Source organism: Cnephaeus nilssonii (genome assembly GCF_951640355.1).
Source record: "Cnephaeus nilssonii genome assembly, chromosome: 10".
In the NCBI taxonomy this organism is placed as follows: domain Eukaryota; kingdom Metazoa; phylum Chordata; class Mammalia; order Chiroptera; family Vespertilionidae; genus Cnephaeus; species Cnephaeus nilssonii.
In genome coordinates, this window is record NC_137081.1 from 9306930 (window position 1) to 9323671 (window position 16742).

Sequence of the window (16742 nt, forward strand, 5' to 3'; positions counted from 1 at the left end):
CAGCATCTATTATACAGTATGTCCAACACCCATGTAATTTGATTTAGAAAAGGTGTCCCAGTGCTGGCATTCACTAAAATAAAAACAAAGCTAAGTATTTCCAAAACTGAAGGAAACCTCCCAATAGAAGAAACATGTCCATTCTTTACAGCAACAAAAAACAGAAAAATGGTGCTAAAAACAATTTGTCCAGATTCATATAAACTTCATAAACACAGCCTCAACCGGTTTGGCTCAGTGGATAGAGCATCGGCCTACGGACTGAAGGATCCCAGGTTCGATTCCGGTCAAGGGCATGTACCTTTGTTACCAGCACATCCCCAGTAGGGGGTTTCTCTCTCATCGTTGTTTCTAACTCTCTATCCCTCTCCCTTCCTCTCTGTAAAAAAATCAGTAAAATATATTTTAAAAATAAATAAAAAATAAACTTCATAAACACAAAAAATTTTATTCTGAATAGATCATTTTATACAGAAATCATTGAAAAAGATGTTCATTACTTAGCTATGCACTTAACAAATCGAACTATCCAAACAAAATAAACAAGGCAATACAAAAGTTTAAGAAATTTACAAAAGCTGTACAAAATAACTTAATTAGACTGATACAGTCTATAAAACCTCTTCTTTCGCTGTGCAATTAGAGATCTATGTAGTTTTTTTTAGGGGATAAAAGAAAGGATGTTTTAAGGCTTCTTTGAGAGTAATCCTTTTAGTTGGCTCATACTCCAACATTTTCTGAATGAGGTCAAAGAGAAGCTCATGTTCAGCATCCTGAGAAAGCATAAATTCCTGCAAGAAAAAGAAATGGTCAACAGCTTTTCCTACTACCACTTGTACTTTATTTCTCCACCATAAAAAGGGGAAACTCAAGGATCGTTTAAGCAATGACCCAGGCTTACCTTTAGAGGTTTACAACGCCTTGAAACATATCTGCCGGCAGAACTGTGTTCATCCCAGTCCAATCGATCATGATGGAAATATTTACGTTTCCTAAGAGTAAGTCAATATCCATGTTTATGTTGACAATGAAAATGTAAACTTCTAAGTGACTGGTTTAGTCATTTATTATGCGTTTATAGATTAGACTAGCATTTTCCACAGATTTCAAAGGACAGCCTAGAGATCGTTACTGGCTTCCCAGCAAAGTAATCATCAGCTACTTAAGTGAAAAAGCATTACTGTTTTATAGTTCTAATCAGGACAGGTGACCAACTGGTACTAAGGAAGGCACTCTTAAAACATACCTGGTTTTCTGTATCATATGTTTTGGTAAAGGTCCAAGAATCCTTTCCATCATTGCTAGGTGCTCCTTACTATCATGTGTCTAAAATAATAAAGAAAACTTGTTAACTACCTGAACTTGCACATGGTGCTCCGTTCTCATTTAACATAGCTGCTACATTTCTAGTCCCTACATGATTTAGACACAAGGAAGGATGTGATCACTAAAAAAGGCCTACTTTTAGCAAGTTACAGCTGGAAGAAAAAAAAAAATAAGGCTTACAGAGCAAGATCAACAAAGATTCCCCTAATTCAGCAAGTTTAATAAATTAAAAAATACTTTAAATAAAATCATAAATTATGAAATGCCCAACAGAATCAGAATACCATTTTTATTTCTTTATATTTATCTACAACTAATAGTCTATGATGGGGGGGGGGGGGGTAAAGCTACAGAAATAAATGTATGAGTTAGTGTTCATTCATGTAAACAGGCACTTTTCTTATATAAAGCACTTACTGGAAATACTGTAAAGCCAAGGTAATATTCAATAAGAATACATCCTATACTCCAGACATCACATGGTTGGGACCATCCTAAGGCTGTAAGACAAAGCAAACTGTTAGGGAAAAAAATCTTCAATGCTTCTTAAAAACTTTTTAAATGTGCACAAGTTGATGTTTGAGATAGAAAAGATCCTAAAGCAATGACTTAATCCAAGATTAAATATAATAGGATAGTATGTAAGAGTTAGGACTCTGGAGATACTAGTTTCAAGCCTTAAGTCAGGCTCTTGGGACTAGTGATTGGAGAGGGGGGGTGGATTTTTTTTTTCTGAGCCTCAATTTCTTAACCTGTAAAATGGGCACGCTATGCCATATAAAGACTGACTGGTCATGCAAAGTATCTGGGACATAACAGGCATTAAATGATTATGTTTTCAAACTACAAGTAAAATTTAAAATCAGTTTCAGTAAGATAAAGGTTCCCAAAGCACAATTAAATGCTTACCTAAAATAACTTCAGGAGCCCTATAATGTCTGGTAGACACCAATGTACTGTGATGTTCATCATCATATGTTGCACTTCCAAAGTCTACAACTTTAATATCTGGATTTATTAAGGTACGTTCATCACGTTTCTAAAAACCATAAATGATGGTTAAGAAGGCATAATATTAAGAAGGCATAAAACATTCACTTAGAACTATGAAGTTTTAATACATTGAAGACTTACCATTTTGGGATTATATGCCTCTGTGTAGTCAGACTGCACAAATAAAATGTTTTCAGGCTTTAAGTCGGTATGAGTCAACTTATTACTGTGCAAAACTGAGAATGAAACATAAAGAGTAGCTGTACTCTACAAATCAAAAACCAAAGCACCTACCAACAAAGAACACACCTCTCTGATGTCTTTGCCACAATCCTGAAGAAGAGGCAACATTCAATAGTCTGCCAGACAACCACCCGGGACTGAAACTCACTACCCTCCTTAAAAAATTAGCCCACCATCAGCTAACATTTCATAAAAAGTACTTACAATTCACAGACTTGCATATTTGATATGCCATCTTCCTGATATGATCCATTCGAAATGGCAGAAAACCATTTTCCTTAATAAAATCATAAGTACTAAGTCCTAGTAATTCAAATACAATGCAAATGTGACCACGATGCTCAAACCATTCCAACATCTGGACACAGCGGCTACAAACACATGAAAAATAACTTAGTTCAGCTTCTTATAATCGTCTTAAAATCCACCTAGGGCCATTTTCTAAGTTCTACGTTGATACTTACAATGTACTGTTGGGATCTGTTGTATTTAAGTGTTCCAGCACTTGTATTTCTGAGCGGGCAGCTTCACAGTATCTATCCACATTTTTAACTATTTTTACCGCTACATGTCTACCTCCCCTGTTAAAGAAAAATCCAAGATATAAATAAAATAAAGATATTTTACTGCATTTTTTATCACTAACTGTACACTTCTACTTTGTTTTATCTTTTAATTGCAACTTAATGTAAGCAACTAGAATGACCTTTAAAAAAAAAAAATGGCCACAGTTGTGCCTCATGAGACAAGAATACTATTTTCCTTAAAATCTGTTCTCAACTTAAAACTGAAATTAGAGGCTGCATATACTATTAATTACTACTACTTAAAAATAAAAACAGCCCTAGCCAGTTTGGCTCAGTGCATAAGAGCGTCAGCCTTCGGACTGAAGGGTCCTGGGTTCGATTCTGGTCAAGGGCACATGCCCAGGTTGTAGGCTCCATCCCAGGAGGGGGCGTACATCAATCCCGATTGATGATTCTCTATCATTGATGTTTCTTCTCTCTCTCTCTCTCTCTCTCCCCCCGCCCCCTTCCTCTCTGAAATCAATAGATATTATAAAATATATAAAAATAAAAACAGCTAGTATCTTTTACTGGGAGTTTCCTACAGACAAGTAGAAAATCCAAGGTAAAGGGTAAAGATGCATCTAACTCATGGTCAGACCATATTCTAAAGCTACATATATTTTCTTTTAAAAGATATGTTGATTTTTTTTTTTTTTTGAGAGACTTCAATCAGCTGCCTCCTGCATGCCCCCCCCCCCCCCTACTGGGGATTGTACCCAAATCCTGGGCATGTGCCCTGACTGGGAACTGAATCCGTGACCTCTTGATACATGGGCCAATGCTCAACCAACTGAGCAACACCAGCCAAGGCTAAATATATTTTCTATACCGTCGATCACTCCAAGTACAATCCGAGGATAGGAAACTTACACTTTATGATCAATGCACTCCACGACTTTTCCAAAAGCTCCTTCACCTAAAGTGTCAACAATTTCATCTAAAAGAGAAAAATAAATCTGTCACACCAAGAAGTGAAAACATATTGCTTATCATAATAAATGCTATAAATGCAGATTATTCTAGTTGATGCTACAAATTCCCTTATCACTATTTTACTGGTCAACACTGTCAAAAAACATGTAACTATTTTTAGGTCTAATTTCAGTCTTAAAGCTAATTTCATTTAACTTGATTTACTGTTTTGGAAGTTCTACATAACAAACATTAAATTTCTAAAGAAAGCAAAAATACAATTCCCCCCCCACCACCAAAAGAAATGGAAAAAAAACAAACAAAACAAAACAAAAAACAGAAAGAGAGAAAAAAGATTTCCAAATCCCTGAAATCTTAATCTATATATAGATATGTTATCTGAAAAGTTAATAAGTGTTGAAAAATATTCTATACATCTTGCACTTAGTACGTCTCCACTCTGACAGATCAGGTGACCCTCCTCATCATCCTCTACACTCCTGGATCTTTTCCTTCGGTGACTCTTCTGGAAACGTCAAGTGGGCGGCACCAAGATCATCCAGCCAATCAATATACCCGAGTGAATTCAGGGCAGAATACGAAATTCATTCAGCGGGGAGATATTCAGGCATTCAGATACACGCCAGGCCACAAACGGTTGGCAGGAGCAATTTCAAATTCAGTCCCCAGAAATTCACAGGGCACATAGTTTATGTTAACAGGAGAAAAACATGGCAAGGAACAGATTTTCAGATAAGATACTCAAAGTGGCAAGGCAACAAAACATAACACAATTGTTTTCTTTAAAAAAATGCTTAGTTGTAGCATTCACTGAAACATAATTTTAAGTTTCTAGTGTCCCAATTTACTGTTGCAAAATCGTAGGATGTAATATTTACTTGTTAAAGTAGACTGTGGCCAAATTAAGATTTCCTAACTAATCTAAGAAAACAAAATATTAAGATAGTAAATAAAATTAAAGTCCTAATTTGGGGAAGAAAAAAATTTTTTTGGTATACAAGAATAACACCATGACACTTTAAACGCCATCTGAGCTGATCTCCAAATTAACACATTCCATAATGTTCACATCTGTTAAATGGTGGGCTTAGTGAGGAAAAAAAATTAGAGAGAATGCTTTGCTAGAACAAAGTTACATCTAATCCTCATCAGACAAAAATAAAAAGCTTAGTCTATTTTTGTGGTAAGGCTTCAATTTATCAAAAATCAGATTTCTTGAAGTACCATGAAAAATCTGTCAGACTCTATTGCAACCATTGCAATAAACTAACCTAAATTAAATTAAATCCCCTCCACTATTTCACAGAAATGACAGTTGCCAACTAGTAACAAAACCTATTATGTAACTAAATATATACTGTACTTGGGGCATTTCCTATCCAATGCACAAATAGAAAGGATCCTGCAAGTTAAAATTGAGATAACTTCATCTTAAACAGAACTTTCTCAAATGATCAAACACAAATTAGTTTTCTTGTTCCAAGGGGAAATAAAATTTCCAAATGTTTTAAAAGCGCTCCTACCCCATGTGAACGATGACGTGTGGTGCTGTGGTGAATCCTGTGTTTGCTTTTATAGCTACTTCGTCCACTCCTACCAGAGGACTTGCTACTATGGTTCTGGTATCTGCCTTCATGGTCCCTATGGCGATGTCCAGACTCACACCCTTGACTGTAGTCATTTCTATATTCATCAATGTAGCGCCGACTATAATAATCTCTCTCATTTATGGACCTGCTTTCCAAATAATGACTAGAAAAAATAAAAATAAACACTTTTTCAATGCTTCAGGCTAATACCGAATATCCTCAAGTTCTCAGTAAATCCCGTAAAGACAGTAAGATTTTTTTCTCCCACCAACCAAAACACACACACACACACACACACACACACACACACTTTTACAAGCATTACAAGCCATCACCGCCAGCAGGAAATGGTAAGCACGGTTCCTTAGTTAAGTGACACCAGCTCTCACCACGGAAAAGTGTTCTTATCCTCGGACACACCCCGCTCCTCACCTTTCCGAGGTTTTAGCGTGGTCGTACTTGCAGCGCTTGCTCTCGCGGGCGCTGCTGTGGGACCGCCTCGCCCTCTTGCGGCTGCTGCTGCTGCTCCTCCATTTCGCACACTCCCAGTCTTTCTCATCCCAGTCCGGGCAGTAACTTCTCTTCGAGTGCCTCATCTACGAAAAACACAGGTTCCCCCGTTTTATAGGGCACCGCACGTCAACCATGCACAGCTCAATAAAACTCTTCTTTGCAAGCTCACTCTAGTTGTGACCCTGTTGATCGATTTTGGCAAAATCGTACCCCCTTTTCCTGCCAGCAGAAACGTACGTCATCCAAGGTCACATGATGTAATTCTCCCCATTTGAACGCGCATCAAAAACCAGCCTCCAGCTCACCAGCAGCCATAAACGCTCTCGAGACAGAACCATTTGTTATGGAAAACCTCCGTAAAGGAGGTAAATCGCCCAGACTAGGAAGGCCTGGGGTCAACGCTGGCCTTGCAAAGCCAAACGACAGAACTCCGTCTTCTGGGCGCCACTCCCGGAAAGCCCTCTTACACCACCCGTTTTCTTACACAATCGGGTTCGGAGGGGGCGGACGCCATCTTCCTTTCATACGTGTTTCCAACGAAAACCCCTAACGGGACTCCGCCACGTCTCCGCACTCAAACCGCTCCAAGCGGGGCGCAGAAATGCCACCCACAAAATGCCCGACCACACACGCCCTCAAACCCGGTATTCTCCTCCTCCCTCGGTTCCCGAACAACACTGAGGGGGCATGCCAGTGCTGTAAGCAGCGGCGGGGCGTTCAGGGACGGACACCGCCTCATCCCGGGCCAACGCCTCCCGCCTTGGTCAGCACAGCTCCTCACAGGAGCGTCACCGACGCAGAACCCAGGTCCACACCAGCCGCGACGGGCGCTCCGCCGCCGCCATCTTACAGCGCGGGAGGCGGCGGCCGCTGCAGACAAGATGGCGCCCGGGCGCGGCCCGCCCCACCCCCGCCGGGCACACACGGTCACTATCCTCCGCCAGGGTGTGGGGCGTCGAGGTGACAGCAGACACTCGCGGCGACAGAGGCTGGGCAGAGCTGGATGGGGACGAGGGGGAAAAAGGCTCGCCGTGTAGGAGACCGCGGGCGGCATCCCACGGGCCCGGGCGGGACGGCGTCACCAGGCGCTCGCGGGGCGCAGACAGGGCCGACACCCAGCCCGCTTCCCCCCTGCGCTTACCGTCCTGGCCACAGAGTCGACGCCGAAGGAGACAAAGCTTGTCACGCGACAGCGGAGAAGGCCCTGCCGGCTGGACGGGCTCCGACAACAAAATGGAGCTGACAGCCGCGGCGTCAGGACTCTTCTGAAAAACACAGGTGACGCTGCAGCGTGACCCGTCCCCCCTCCCGAGCGGGGCGTGCGCGGGGGGGGAGCGCATGCGCAGGAGGGGGAGGCGGGGCGCGCGGCCCCGTGTGCGCAGGCGCAGGGGCGCGAGAGGCGCTACTGAAGGTGACGGGGAAGCTGCGGTCCCGGGGAAGCTGCGACGGCGGCCATGTTGGCCAGGGTCCGCTTCGGATAATGGGGGGGCGCTGAAAGTATGAGTGAGAAGAGACTCGCCGGTGCTCACTAAAAATTGTATTTGTGAACGCTGGAGACGAGGAAAAGTGTGTTTAGTGCACATGATGTGTGGGCTGAGTGGGGAGCGTGCTCCCAATTCATCATTTAAGTCAGTCCCCACTATCTCAATGTGACTGCCAATAGGGCCTTCACAGAGGCAGTTAGGGTTCACTGAGGTCACTAGGGTGGGACTAACCCAATGGGACGGGTGTCTTTCCTGATAGAGATGGGACACAGGCACACACAGGAAAGGCCGCGTGAAGACAGAGAGGCCTCGGTGACCGCCCGGCACACACCTGGCCCTCCATCTCGGATGGTCTGGTCAAGGCTCTGGCCGATTTCCTGGAAGGGCCAGCTGTGGTCTCTGTCCCTGCCAGTCGGTATTGCTGTTGTGGCACAAACCAGCCAGGAGGGACTGCGTCCCAAGAAGGCGTCATTTACAGGAACAGAAGGGCAGTCTGTCTCACCAACCCCTGGTTTGGATGGGGAACCATCTTCCTCTCCTTTGAAAGAGAATTTTGGTTGGTCAGCAGTATTATAGTCGTCCTTGCAGTGGAATACACCCATCACCCAAACGCTAACGTGACCGGTGGGACACGGGACCCAGTGGGAGTGGACGGAAATCATGACTCTGGATCTTGCCCTCCAGGTGGGCGGCCAGGAGACCGAACCGCCCTACCTGAGATCCTTCTGGCTGTCACTGAGCTGACGTCATAAGAATGGGCCCAAGAGTGACCACACTGGCACTACTTTAAAAAATGGCATAAAATAAAAAATTGAGGGAACGCCAGTCAGTAGCAAAACATCCTGACAGTCAGCAAAAGCCTCTTAAAAGTGATGGCAAAAATTCAATGACGTGTTTGAAGAAAGAGATCAGGTGTAAGAAGCGTAAAACAAACTCTGGCCAAAAAGGGCCTTTCATACTAATTCCAGAAACCGAAATGGTTCAAAGGCTGAAACAAAATGTGAGAACATTAGTATAATTAGCACCTCAGTTTAGTCGAAGGTCTAGATGGTTCCAGAGGGCAGCTACAAGCTTAACTCCCAATCCGTAATTAAGAAAGAACCAAAACGTTTCATCAGCCATCTGCAAAAATAATGCAAACCAAAAAATGCTTAGTTTTAGCAATACCCAAAATCTAATCAAGGCAGTAAGTGGAAAACATTCTTGATAAAATCAACAGCAGAGTCTGATAAATGGCCTGATTAGGTAAGAGTGCTCTGGTGGAGATAAATAGAACAGCTTCCATTACTTAATACAGAACACGACATGCCAGAAGCTTTACACACATAATTTCTTTTAATCCTCACCATAGTCTATGAGGGGATATTATTTATGAATGAGAAAACTAAAGCTTGGGAAGTTAATTTGCCTAAAGTTACTAGTAGGGAACAGAGCTGTGATTCAAATACAGACAGGACTCTACAACTGGTGTTCTTAACCAACTAATTGCATTTTTCAAATGGGTCATCTGTAGAACTTTATCATGCCATATTTTAAAAGATATATTTTTTAAATGTTCCATGGGCAAATCAGTTGGGGAATTTTGAGTGTTTACTGGACTCTAGATATCTCTGAGCCCCTATTACAAATCTAAAGACCAAAGAAAATAGCAAATGTATTGGCTGGCCTTTCTATACTACCTCTTTATCTTGTCTTTCTTCTTTGTAACCTCACAAAGTGAACAACTAATGGAAAATAATACTTCCAGGATGTGGACTAGATATAGTATAAGTTTATAATTAGGCTGCTCAAAAATGACTGATTTGAAACTCAGCATTTAAAAATAAATGTTTTTATGTAACAAAAGGTAAACATTTTTAAAAAATTAAACTTAAATACATTGGATATAGTTATAGTAAAGAATATGCTCAATCATAGGAGTAAAAGTTATTTGGTTCCCCTTGGTTCCACGGACTCAGAAGATCTTCGTTGTAAACAAGCAGGATGACACAATCTGTTGACATAATTAAAGCTGGGTAAACCACAATAAGTGTGTTCCTCAAATAGTGTGCCAAGTATTTGTCCATGCCTATTATAACTATTGAGCAAATGGGTTGGCATGAATAGTTATATCCTTAATGTGTACGTCATTAAGAGGTCGGTATGTCTTCTCATTTACTGGTAACTTCTCCAATTCATCTAGAGTCTCCAGACCATCTATTACCCTGAAAGAGAAATAATATAATGGATGAAAATTTTCTGATTGAAACAAAATATCCATATATGTATAGCAATTATAGTATCCTTTTTAAAAAATATATATTTTATTGATTTTTTACAGAGAGGAAGGGAGAGGGATAGTTAGAAACATCGATGGGAGAGAAACATCAATCAGCTGCCTCCTGCACACCCCCTATTGGGGATGTGCCTGCAACCAAGGTACACGCCCTTGATGGAATCGAACCTGGGACCCTTCAGTCGGCAGGCCAACGCTCTATCCACTGAGCCAATCCAGTTAGGGCCAATTATAGTATCCCTAAGAGAAAAGGACCATCCCAGTCCATCTTGTTTAAGCCACTGTTTTTCAGATCTGTTAGTTGCTGTAAAATGCTATCTCAATGAAAAGACACATTACTGTTAATTTGCATAATGGACCAGAAAAAAGTATTAGCCTGTCTTTGAGAAAATCAGGAAATAGGCTCAGAGAGGTTATAATTTCCCAAGGTCACAGAGCAGGTAAGTGGTGGACTTACATTCCAGATACATTTAGCTCTTAGACTGCACTTTCCATATTAGTTACGCTACTATCACAGCCAATCTTATGCATCCTTTGCAGTGAAATTCCAAAGAAAACCATAACCAGGATACTCACTTTCCAAATACTGTGTATTTCATGTCCAAATGTGGCTGCTTGCCATAGGTGATGAAAAACTGAGATCCATTGGTATTTGGGCCATTATTAGCCATAGATACAACCCCTCTAACGTTGTGCTGAAAAAGACAGACCAAAGTATTAATTTATCTATGTTTTTAAATAAATATCCCAAATATAGGACTAAAACAAGACATGCACTCTTTAACCTCCCAATATTTAAGGAACCAAGAAAACATTTAATCAGCTTCTACTTGGGCAAACCCAAATATTCAGTTGCTGTATTATCTGTATCTGTGAAAACTTCTATTAAACTGTTTATATATCAAATCATATCCCCCAATTAATTTCATTTTCACTTTGGAGACATATAGTCACAAACACTTTAAGTACTACCAATGTATAATAGAAATAATCCTTACATTTATGTTATGCTGGAATGAAATGATCGGGCAGACAATAAAACCAAAATCCCCATAATCTCTTCACACATACACTGGACTCTGGCTAGTTTATCTGTAAAACAAGGGAGTTTGGACTAGTTCTGGGTTTATTCATAATTCAAATGCTCACAAAGGTCAGCAGATAATAAGTTGATGAGTGGCCAGAATATAAACATTAGGGAGTGGTGGAATCTGGCTAAAGGAGGCGTATATCTCTTGCCTAATGTCTTTAAAATTTTTTTTTAACCAATGGCCATAGAGAATGCATCTATGGGTCTTCACCCTTTGGCAGTCAGTTCATAACCCCAGGACTAGGTGATCCAGGCTATTAAAGGAATTAGCTGGAACCTTAAAATATAATCAAGGTCCTGACCAGTCCTACTGATGATTTTTCTCTATATTTGAGAGAGGGGGAGGGGAAGGAGGTAAGGTCCTACTTTTTTTTTTTAATATATTTTTATTGATTTCAGAGAGGAAGGGAGAGGGAGAGAGAGAACATCAATGATGAGAATCATTGATAGGCTGCCTCCTGCACGCCCCCTACTGGGGATTGAGCCAGCAACCCAGGCATGTGCCCTTGAACAGAATCAAACCCAGGACCCTTCAGGCCACAGGCCAATGCTTTATCCACTGAGCAAAACCGGCTAGGGCTACTTTTTTATATTTTTAAAACTTCCACTGGTGAGTCTGTAACAACAGCCAAGATTGAAAAACACTGGTTTAGGATTATAGATCCGTGTTATAAAAACTGCCATTAATTAATGTCTAAAAGGTTGTTTCTAATTCAGGAAAAGGATGATTTTTAAAATAATGTATCACTTCCTAACCTCAACTCCTATAACAAGGGTAGTATTTCTTTACAATAGAAAAGCAAAAAGATAAAATAAATTACTCCTAGTCTAACTATACAGAGGTAAATACTGCAATTAATTTTTTTTCCAGAAAATCCACGGTATATTTTAATGTAACTGAAATAGAACATACTAAATTACATATCCTGATTGAGGGAAATTTGTCTCTCTTTTTTGTTTGTTTATTTGTCTCTCTTTTTAAAAAATATATTTCTTTATTGATTTCAGAGAGGAAGGGAGAAGGAGAGAGAGATAGAAACATCAATGATGAGAGAGAATCATTGATTGGCTGCTTCCTGCATGCCCCGAACTGGGGATCGAGCCCACACCCCAGGCATGTGCCCTTGGCCGGAATCGAACCTGGGACCCTTCAGTCCGAAGACTGACGCTCTATCCACTGAGCCAAGCTGGCTAGGGCATTGTCTCTCTTTTTTAAATTATGAAGTTATCATTCTGTGCAGATACAAAGTTTAAAAAACTGTTAATTGATGTCATCTCTGGGAAGTGTTTTTTTATTTTTTATTTTTTTAGAGAGAGAAAGAGAGAGGTAGAAGGGAGAGAGAAACATCAATTGGCTGTTTCCCACATACACCCCGACGGGAGATCACAGCCCACCAACTGGGCGTGTGCCTTGACCAGGAATCAAACCAGTGACCTTTCAGTGTAAGGGTCGACACTCAACCAACTGAGTCACACGGCCAGGGCTGATTTTTTAAAATAGGTATGCATCAGTTTTTTAATTTTAGGAAAAAAAATTCTTTAGAAAGTTTTAGAAATAATATGATAAAGAAAATTAAAATCCCTAATTTTACATGCTAAAGATACATTTACATGCACTTCTCTTTAACCTTGCTGAAATCTACCTCAGGCATTAAGTAATGTTAACATAGGGATATTTAAACTTCTAACAGATGATAAAAGTTGGATATTGATAATGGCAATATTGCAACCAGGAGGTCTCCCCACTCTCAAAAAAGGCCAATGGTTCGTGTCATTCAACATGAATTTTATAGTGAGACGTGTAAGCCCCTTTGGTATATTTCTGATTAAAGATTTCAGGTTGGACCCAAAGATGAGCTCACTTAATATCAATATCCATGTGATGGTGAGATTCCAGTATATATTTTAGGCTAGAACTGCCATTTATATTTTCCCCCTGATATCATTTACCAAGTGTGCAGAAACCACAAAAAAGTGTGTATATATGTTCACTTGTGATGTTAACTTGTGTTACTACAACATATGTATCAGAGTTCCCAAGTGTATACATGGCATGAAAAAATAATTTTGAAGCTTGGGGACATACCTTAAGATATTCACTATATTCATCCTCAAATTTCTTGCCCCAGATACTGTTTCCTCCTCTTCCGGTACCTATATTACAAGACAAATAAAAGAAGTATCTAATTAGAGAAAAGGTTTATTTTCTAAAACTTAAGGGCTATTTGTAACTCTTTAAGTACAAATAAAATCTGATAATGTCCTCTCTTACTTCCCAAAATTTCACTTTATAAACCAGAAAAATAAAATATTTCTACAAAAACAAAAACTCTCCTTTCAATATTCATCTTTTAGAGCTTGATGCTAGTAGCTTCAGCTTAAATACTGCTTGCTATTGTAAGGTAGCCCAATTATAAACACTCCACATGCTTTTATTTTTCTATTCTTTGTCTATCCACTGCCCGTTTCATACTATATACACAATTCTCTAGATATTAATGGAATAACTTACCTGAGGGGTCTCCTGTTTGAACCATGAAACCCTTGATATTTCTATGAAATATGCAGCCATTGTAGTAATTACTGGCACAAAGAGCCAAGAAATTCTGAAGAAAGTAAAAATAATGATTGAGAAATCATGTAGCAGAAACATTTAAGATAAAGAACTAAGTGCATTTACTAAAAACAGTATAAGAGCATATTTAAACTATGTCTTTTAGGCATTACTTTGGATGATGTTGCTTCCCTGCCTAAAGCACTTTATGTCTTCCTTCGGGTTTTGGAGTAAGATACCAACTCCTAAGCAGGGCCTACCTCTACATCTCATGATAATGACCCCTCCCCTGCGGCTCACTATGTTAACCCCATCAGCCTTCTGAAAATTCACCCCACAGAGGCAGGCTTTCCTACCTTCAGGCCTTTGTACCTACCATCTCTATGCCCGGAATGTTCTTTTTATATATCTTTTCATGGAGATGCGTCATTACCTTTCACACTCAGTTTAAGTATCCCTTTCTTGGCTAGGCCTGCCCTCACCTTCTTTTAAATAATTCCGTCCCCAGTATTCTCTATCTCAACATTTTATTTCCTTCAAGGCATTATCACTCTCTAGAATTAGTGTTTTTCTAGAATAAATTCCCTACCCCCTACCTATCTCCCCACCTAGAATATTAGCTCCACAAGGGCAAGGAATGTGTCCTGTTCATCACTGTATTTCCAAACACTGTCAAGATAGCCTTTCATGAGTAACCATTGAATGAATAAATACACATAGCTGACTTTCCTTCCTTCTATCCTTGTCATTTAAACAAGTGAAATAATGGAACATACAGCTCTCTTACCTGATATCTAATGATTACTATGTTTCCTAAGGAAAATGAGCCAAAAGGAAAAGATGCCAGCCACCCTATCTCTGCACTTCAATATCAGGAAAGGTATGTGAAAATTAGGCCAGACATGATGATGGCTGGTTTTTCCTGACTGTGGTTTCATACAAAAGTGTTTTGGGTTTTTTGAGACGTTGTTGGCTTTTTAGATCAATTTCAAAATGGTTATCCTGTTGCATTAACTCTTTTTTTTGTTGGTTTATAACGGTACTCACTTCACATGCTTTGGGTGTCCTCTCGCAGAAGATTTCTATTTTAATATCGCCTACATCTGTATGCAGCGTCACCGACTGAAAAGGAGACAGAATGTGAGAACAAATGAGATTTCTTCAGGTGACTTTATGCACTGTATGATTTCCCTAACTAAAGACAATGTAAATAAAAACAGAAATACTGTTTCAGAGATGACCTGTTCACATAGCAGCTGTAAGAAAAGTTGTAATCCTTCAATATTTACTTCAGCAGTAGAAAAAAGCTCCAGGAGGTAAATATATAAGTTAGGGAAAATGGTATCTATGCTAAAAGTTGCAGAGCAAATATTTTAATTGAAATATTTAAGTTTAAATTTTTCATCAATAAAAACAAAAACGATTGTAATGTTAGAATTACTTATTTAAATGGCATTCACCATCGTTAATATTTATTGAAAAAGAGTATGAGAATGACTTTCAAAACATAGTTTCCACCCTTTCCCTTATGAATTTAATTATGAGGGACAAGATTAAAAATTCCTTTCTCGACCAAAGGCAGGACATAAGAAGCATCAGTGTTTCTAGATTCTAATTGTGCAGAGGTAACCACAGTCCTTTTTTTTCATAGTACTCTTTATTTTTGTTTTATCTGTTGCTTCGGTAGCTTGAATACTCCTTTTGTTATCCCATTCCCAAAAGAAGGAAAATGATTATTCTGGGGCTTCCTTGTTCATTCCTGTTGGTTTTAGGTTCGTATCTAGCAGTCAGAGAGTATGGCCAGGTTGAAGATAGAAAGCAGGAGTGTGTGTTGGGGAGAGGAGTGTGGGTCATTACTCAATGCTGTTTTTCCACTTCAAGCTCTAGCTGCCCCCCTTAAATACAGAGCAAAAGGTCCCAATTAAAGTTATAATACCAGGGCTATACCTTCTGCTCCTCCTACTCTCCCTTCTCATCTCTATCTTGTAATCAGTCTCTTTCTATAAAAGGTGAATTCTCTGAAAACATAACTTAACAAGTAATTTTGCTTATTTCTGGTTTTGTTTAGAACCATTTTTCACTGCCTGGCCATTGATATTTCCACGCAGTTTTCTTTCCCTTGACTGAATTTCTAAAAATTACTTATAATGAAAGACATTCATAAGAATTCTATAAAACTTACCATTTTTCTTCTTGATGGTTACTGTTAATTTCTCGGTCTTATCGAGAAAAGTTCAAAAACGAATCTCCATTCCCAAAAGAAAAGAAAAGAAAAATTAAGTTCATTTTTTTTCTCTCTTCTCACATGCTTATGTTTACTGCATATTTAAAGAAAAATCTCGAAGACCACCCCCCACACCCAAGTAATAAAAATCCGGTGACGGAAGGGATGAAGAGATCCTACCCGACTTGAGGGCCCAGCCTCCCGATGGCCCGGCTCCCTCTCCCCGCGCCTCCTCGCAAGTCCTCCCGCAGCCGGGTGCGCGGCCGCCGGGTCTGGGCCCCGCGGTCCCTCCGGCAGCACGTCCCACTGCCCCCTGCAGGGCCTTCCCTCCCCTCCAAGGCTCTGCTCAGAACGCTCCTTCAACATGCCTTCCTCCCAGTGCCTCCTCTATCTCCTCTCCCCACAGCACTTATCCTATAATAAACCATGTGCTTTCTTAATGTGTTAAATCTGCTGTTTCAACAACAGCCTCTCCCCCCGGAATGCTCCCTCGAAGCAGCCCAAGACCTAAACCACAGCGCTCTGCAAGTATGTGAATAAGTCAGTGGAAAATGAGCGCGTTACCCCATACTTGACCACTTCGGGGAGCCCAGCTGTGGTTCAGACAGCAAAGATGCGATGGCAGGTGCCCCCACAGGTCTGTAGATTCCAAATTAGTTTCTTGAGGCCCCCGGAAGCCGAGCACGGGACCCATTCGAGAGCACGCCCCTCGCGGGCTCGCCTCCTCCGCCCCCCTCCCTCTCTCAAACCAAAACGACTAGAACTGGGGAAACAATGTCATCTGTGCCCACCTGGAACGCTTTTGACAGTGAAAAGGAACTCTTCTCAGTACACTCGGACAGGAATCCTAACCCGGAACTATTCTGGACAGCCTCTGCAAGTGCCTTGCTCTCAGCGGTAGAATGGGAGGGACCACTTCCGCCCGGCGCCTGTCCCAGCCAGTTCCCAC

General features: G+C 40.6%; 2 protein-coding genes across 6 annotated transcripts; both read right to left on the minus strand.

Annotated features, from left to right (window-relative positions):
- Positions 1–428: 428 nt before the first annotated feature.
- On the minus strand, positions 429–7456 carry CLK1 (CDC like kinase 1). 2 transcript variants are annotated; one of them, XM_079783159.1, is made up of 13 exons: positions 7308–7456; positions 6086–6249; positions 5588–5816; positions 4479–4569; positions 4002–4068; positions 3027–3143; positions 2767–2933; positions 2461–2555; positions 2236–2365; positions 1744–1826; positions 1247–1326; positions 902–992; positions 429–791 (listed from the first exon to the last, which is right to left on the minus strand). In XM_079783159.1, exons 2-13 carry the CDS (start codon positions 6247–6249, stop codon positions 648–650), a joined length of 1458 nt encoding a protein of 485 aa, XP_079639285.1. In that variant the 5' UTR covers positions 7308–7456; the 3' UTR covers positions 429–647. The 2 variants fall into 2 exon arrangements, with proteins under 2 accessions (XP_079639285.1, XP_079639284.1); XM_079783158.1 differs by lacking the exon at positions 7308–7456 and adding an exon at positions 6651–7297.
- An 87-nt stretch (positions 7457–7543) lies between these two features.
- On the minus strand, positions 7544–16700 carry PPIL3 (peptidylprolyl isomerase like 3; the record flags this gene model as incomplete). 4 transcript variants are annotated; one of them, XM_079783164.1, is made up of 8 exons in its annotated part: positions 16585–16700; positions 15752–15815; positions 14617–14691; positions 13528–13621; positions 13102–13169; positions 10502–10620; positions 8676–9854; positions 7544–8188 (listed from the first exon to the last, which is right to left on the minus strand). In XM_079783164.1, the coding sequence occupies exons 2-7, from the start codon at positions 15752–15754 to the stop codon at positions 9728–9730; spliced, it is 486 nt and encodes a 161-aa protein (XP_079639290.1). In that variant the 5' UTR covers positions 15755–15815; positions 16585–16700. The 4 variants fall into 4 exon arrangements, with proteins under 4 accessions (XP_079639290.1, XP_079639292.1, XP_079639291.1 ...); XM_079783166.1 differs by lacking the exon at positions 16585–16700 and adding an exon at positions 16365–16571; XM_079783165.1 differs by lacking the exon at positions 16585–16700 and adding an exon at positions 16358–16571.
- Between the last annotated feature and the right edge of the window lie 42 nt (positions 16701–16742).